This window comes from Brassica napus, chromosome C4 (genome assembly GCF_020379485.1).
Source record: "Brassica napus cultivar Da-Ae chromosome C4, Da-Ae, whole genome shotgun sequence".
NCBI classification, from domain to species: domain Eukaryota; kingdom Viridiplantae; phylum Streptophyta; class Magnoliopsida; order Brassicales; family Brassicaceae; genus Brassica; species Brassica napus.
In genome coordinates, this window is record NC_063447.1 from 38,637,016 (window position 1) to 38,642,843 (window position 5,828).

The following is a 5,828-nucleotide window of genomic DNA, read 5'->3' on the forward strand; positions in this document are numbered from 1 at the left end:
TCTTCTTCTTCTTTAGAGGATTCCACATCTGAAGAGTCCGGTTCAACACCAAATGAAGCCTCACTAAGTGTTCCTCGAGGCTTGGTGATGGCGTTCTGGCGAGGAAGATCCTTACTGCATTCCCCTGTTGCAAAATCCGATTTGGTACCAAGCTTTGAGGTTGTTTCCTGCTCAGCGTTTGCCTAAGGTTTCGAGTCAACCACTGCCCACTGCCTTTCTTTCGGTTTCGCCCTTCTTGTCTTCCTGCCTTTCCCTTCAGAGTTTTGATATTGTTGCTAAAGATATTTTATATTTCATAACTCAATAGCGAATCCTACTGAGTTACATCTTCGATGCGGTCACAAGATTATTGATGAATACGAAGCAGTAAAATTATTAGGAAAATACAAAATAAACACAAAGAACTAGAGCCAATCCGCCAATAATTTCAACGTTCGTGTTTGTAATTATTCTATAGTAATCAACAATAAGCTTATTATCCTGCTGGTGGAAGAAGAAGTTTGGTAAAATTTGTTTTAGTAAATAGAAAATGATTTGATTATATATAATAATAATAAAAAAGAAGATAGAAGCAACTTAACGGCGTCAAAGTTCTAAACGTTCACACTACATTTAGTAACCAACGTATACTTAACGGCGTTATCACCGACAATAACACCAGCAGCTTTGTTCCCAAGATTGATGAGAGCCGGACACCGAACATGGATATGATATTTTCCGGTGATCAACGTCCCTACTTTCCACCTCACGCGCCCATCGGCACGTATCATTAACTGAACGAGTCCATGACCTTGCTCGTCTCCCAAAGCGACGGAGTTGTACGGTGCGATCGGAACAGCGGTTCCGTAAACAAACGGAGACCAGACGTTGTCTTCTTTGTGGCCTTGGTACGTCGGAGGGATCGCTGTCCTGAGAGTTATCTGCTGGTTACGGTACGTAGCGTAGACGTGGAGACGGTCGTAGTAGATACCGATCTTGGAGTTAGGGTTACGAGATGCGAATGTGATCTGAAAGTTTGTGGTGAGGAGGTTTGGTTGCGAGAGGTTGAAGGCGAAGACGGTGGCGTCTTGGAGGATGAATCTTGGCTTAGTTGGCCTGAGTATGACCCATACTAGAAAGATGGTGATTAGAACTATTATGATGAAGGCTATAACGGCGGCGCAGATTCGCCGGACGGCTGCTTCTTTGCCACCACCGTGGTTGCCGCAATCTTTGGACATCTTTTATTTACGGTTCTGCCACTGTTGTGCTTCTTTCTCTCTCTATATATGATATATTTCTTCCTTTTTGTGTTTGGTCGTGACTAGTGATGATGGGAGGAAAAAAATATGTGTGAGAAAGATGGTTGTGTATATTTATATTATAATTGTGTGTAAATGCCCTCCGATCATCCTATGTAACGCGTGTTGTGTTTAGTCTCTAGACTGTAGATTTATTTATGAGAAAGAACCTTTTGTACATTTATTTTTACATTTAAGTTCTTACCTAATCTTTTTCAATAAGTTATTTCACCATCTTTTGTAGCAATAGTACCGTTGTGGCAATTTGACTATACGTGTGACTGAAAGGTAGGAAATTGTTATAAGGCCAAAAAGAATAACAAGCTCTTTAACAAAAGAAGAAATACAAAATAAATGTGTGGAGATGATTTTTTTTTTTTTGGGACATGGTTTTTGACATTTTGTGGAGTTTTATCTGGTGGATCAATTTTGTTTTAATTTGTTGCGATGATGAAAGTTTCCCTCATGATTGATTCGGTTAAAATACAATGCGTCTATTTTGGTGTTCATTGTTTTGATATTATTATTTAGTCGAAACAAGAACATGGCACATGTGCATATATTCTAATACTGCGATTATAATTTTGTTAATAAAGAAAATTATTTCGTGATATACAAGTGTCATTTTATGGTTGGGGTTTGGTAGAATTGTTTTTCAAACAAAATAAATGTTGCCTTTATCTTATTGTATGGTTTATAGTGTTGGACGTAAAATTGGAAGGTCGGCAATCGGCATTGACGGCTTATGTTCCCGGGTTGAAACAGAAGTATACTACGGTTACTGGTTACATCAATGCATATATCATACTCGATGTCGCCATGTCGGTGTTAAAAATTATGGTATCAAATTGCCAATCTTGAATTTTTTTTTTCTTTTGTTCTGATATGAAATTATTGAACAAACATTGTAAGTTGTGGAAAAAATGCAAGAAAAAAAAGTCAAGGCCGTGGAAATCTTAGAAAACAAAAAATTCAATGAAATGTGTACAACACAACATTGGAGAAAGATGCTACTTGTTGTAAACTTAAGCATTTAGAACTGTAAGTTTCTGGATATTATTAATGAATAAGTGTTCCCTTTATATAGGAGTTATAAGAGAGATAAATGGAAATACAATAATAAGAAAGATTACAAATCATAAACATAAATGAATTAGAAATATGCAAGTTGTAGCTGTCTCTCTCTCCTCTCCAAGTCTCGCGGCCGCCTCTCTCTCTCTAGGGTTGGGCCGTCTCTCTCTAGGGTTGGGCCGTCTCTCTCTAAGTGTATGGGCCGGTTATGGACCGGGCCGGTTATGGACATCCACCAATTGATTTATAACACTCTCCCTTGGATGCCATAACCATACAGGGATTGTAATACGCTTAATGTTGCCTCATTAAAACCTTATCAGGAAAACCCAATGGGACAAAACCATGATGAAGGAAAAAGAGTACAACACGTACTACTCCCCCTGATGTGAACCTCAGTGGAGGTCCTTCAGCCTACGCATCCCAATCTGATGCGTGAGCTTCCTGAACGTGCAGGTAGGAAGTGCCTTGGTGAATAGGTCAGCTGAATTGTCACTGGATCGTACTTGGACGACCTGGACCTCACCGGCTTTCTGAAGCTCGTGAGTAAAGAAGAACTTAGGCAATATGTGCTTCGTCCTATCACCTTTTATGTAACCGTCCTTGAGCTGAGCAATGCACGCAGCATTGTCCTCATACATCATGGTTGGCTTATTGCACTCAGCCATCCCGCAATCAGCTCGGACGTGTTGGGTCATCGACCTCAACCAAACACACTCGCGCCTGGTCTCATGTATGGCCAAGATTTCTGAGTCATTAGATGAAGTGGCCGCGATGGTTTGTCTCATGGAACGCCATGATATGGCCGTACCTCCATGTGTAAAGACATATCATGTCTGTGATCGAGCTTGATGTGGATCTGATAAATAACCAGCATCAGCAAAGCCAACTAAACCATCTTTGTTATGGTTAGTATAATATAGACCCAAGTTTTCGTTCCTTGCAGGTAACGAATAACATGTTTTGATCCCATTCCAATGCCTCTGGGTCGGACAGGAGCTAAACCTAGATAGTAGGTTCACGGCAAAGCTTATATCAGGTCGTGTGTGAGTTGCCAAGTACATTAAAGCTCCTATGGCACTGAGATATGACATTTCGGGACCTAGGTCATCTTCATCGTCCATCTTGGGACGGAATGGGTCAGTGTCCAGGCCGAGAGACCTCACGACCATGGGACTTGGTCAGAGAATGGCAATCGGCCATATTGAATCTCTTGAGTACCTTTTCAGTGTATGCCATCTGATGCACAAGGATCCCATCATTTATGTACTCAAGTTGTAATCCCAAAAAGAATTTTGTTTTCCCGAGATCTTTCATCTCGAATTCTTTCTTAAGGTATTCAACCGTTTGGGAAATTGTATCCAGAGGTTCCTAGGATATTCAGATCATATATTTCGATGATTATCAATATTGTTCTCGAGAACTTGCTGTACTTTCAGCTCAATACCCTCTAGTACTTTCATTATCCAGTGGACCATATAAATATGCAGTCACTACATCAGTTTGCTGCAAGTATAATTTTCTCTCTTATATAGCCAGACTTATGAGAAATCTTAAAAGTAGTTGCATCCACCACATGGGAGTATATCTCCTCATAATCTATTACTGGTCTTTGTGAGAATCCTTGTGCAACATTAGCTTTATATCTCACGATTTCTATTACTCACAAGACCCATTTATATCCACTGGTTTTAACATCATATGGCGTCTTAATCATATGGCCAAATACGTCTTTCTTCTTTAAACTATTTAACTCCACGTTTCCATTCAATATGTTCTACGAGTGCACACTCTTATATTGACGTGGGTTCATGATCCTCACTTATATTCATAAATTCAAGTGCTACCTTGTATCATCTTATGTCGACATTCCTTATTGTGTTCCATTATGTTCCAGACATGATATAATCGATTGAGATTCATTATTATCAGGACCTTTAATACTTTTCAGCTTGGCGTCCCAAGCTACATTGTTTGGTACCTGTACCTTAGAGCCGGCCGGCCTTATCTCTATGTCTGGGATGGTTTCCTTGACCTCAGATTTGTTTTATCATTCTATGCACCTTTCTCTTTTGTTTCCGAGGATTCTTATCTTTGGAACTTATTGGTCTATCTTGTATAGACTCTGTAGCAACTTGACTGTGTCTCTCTTGGACATCAATTTAGTTGGTGCTTTACAAGCTGGTTTATATATGACTTTGTCATTCTTTTTCGGGTCAGCAAATATGTCTGGCATTTGATTAGCTAGCTTTGTAAATGTATAATCTTTGGACGTCTATTTCACATTCTTTAGTCTGAGGATCTTGCCAAGACAATGATGGTCGATGCCATTTTGTTTCTCTTACCAGCTTATTATTTTCTCCCCCTAATGTTGGATAGTCGGATCCATTAAACTTTGCAATCCGTGTTCTTGGCCATTAAATAGATCACCCATATTTGGCTCAAGGTAATTCATTATTTGTGGGAGATTCATATCCAACATATATCCCCATCCTCAACCTCTTCCAAGGATCCATCTTAGACGGCACATATATTTGTGGTGGCTTATCCAAATATCTCAAGATGGTATATGTGTGGCTCATGACCCGTAATAAATTTGAGATGAGAATATCTATGCTCACTTAAATGGTCTGATGCTTATTAGTTAAGGTGCATGTAAATTCGTGTGTCCCCAAGCCTTGGACTGAGAGTTTGGACCTATGGGTAATGGCCAATACAGATTTATAAAAGGATTCAGCCAAGCTATATATAGTATGGACATGTGCGGATTTGTCCTCACTGCCCCCTCATGGACATACTATAATCTTTAAGTGCTTTGGGACATCATGGCCTAATGAGTTTCCCTTGTGTTCATGCTACACACGTGAGATTCTATGGGATAACTCTTTGTGCCTTTTCCAATATCAATTTCACATCACGTTTTGGACCAGGATGGCCAATCCGGTCATGCCATAAAGTGTATAATTTCGTGGGTAAACCATTCTGGTTACCATGACTTTTGCCTCTATCATACTGATCTTGGCATAGTCTAGATCAATAGGGAATTCATGTATAGTCTTTAGGACTTAATATGGTCTTGGGCGATTTTCATAACTCTGAAGGAACTGTTGTTTCCTTTTGCCCATTGTATCATTGTGGAAACCATTCTTATATCTCTATATTTTATAATCTCAATGGGTTTCTCTGGGTGAATATAAAGCATCTAAATGCTTGCTCTTATACATATCTGGCCATAGACCTTAATGTGTACCATACCCGCAATTTATAAACTCATATTGGCGTTTTTTTAATAAATTCATTCATTCTTTTTATTAAGTTTTAATAAAACAAGTTCGAAAAAATGAAAACATAGAAATGAAAAACACCAAAACAAAGAACACAGAAATTTAGATTACAAATGTCGAAATCAATCTTCAGTCTTTTAGACAATCTGAAGTTTCATAATCCATAAGATCGTCTTTCTCATGATTGAAGTCA

The 5,828-nt window shown here is 39.1% G+C and overlaps 1 protein-coding gene across 1 annotated transcript; it reads right to left on the reverse strand.

The window, feature by feature from the left end:
• Positions 1-518: 518 nt before the first annotated feature.
• LOC106390693 (protein YLS9-like) lies at positions 519-1,296 on the reverse strand. Its single transcript, NM_001316076.1, is given in 1 exon segment — positions 519-1,296. A coding segment is annotated over 1 exon segment (627 nt). The 5' UTR covers positions 1,221-1,296; the 3' UTR covers positions 519-593.
• Between the last annotated feature and the right edge of the window lie 4,532 nt (positions 1,297-5,828).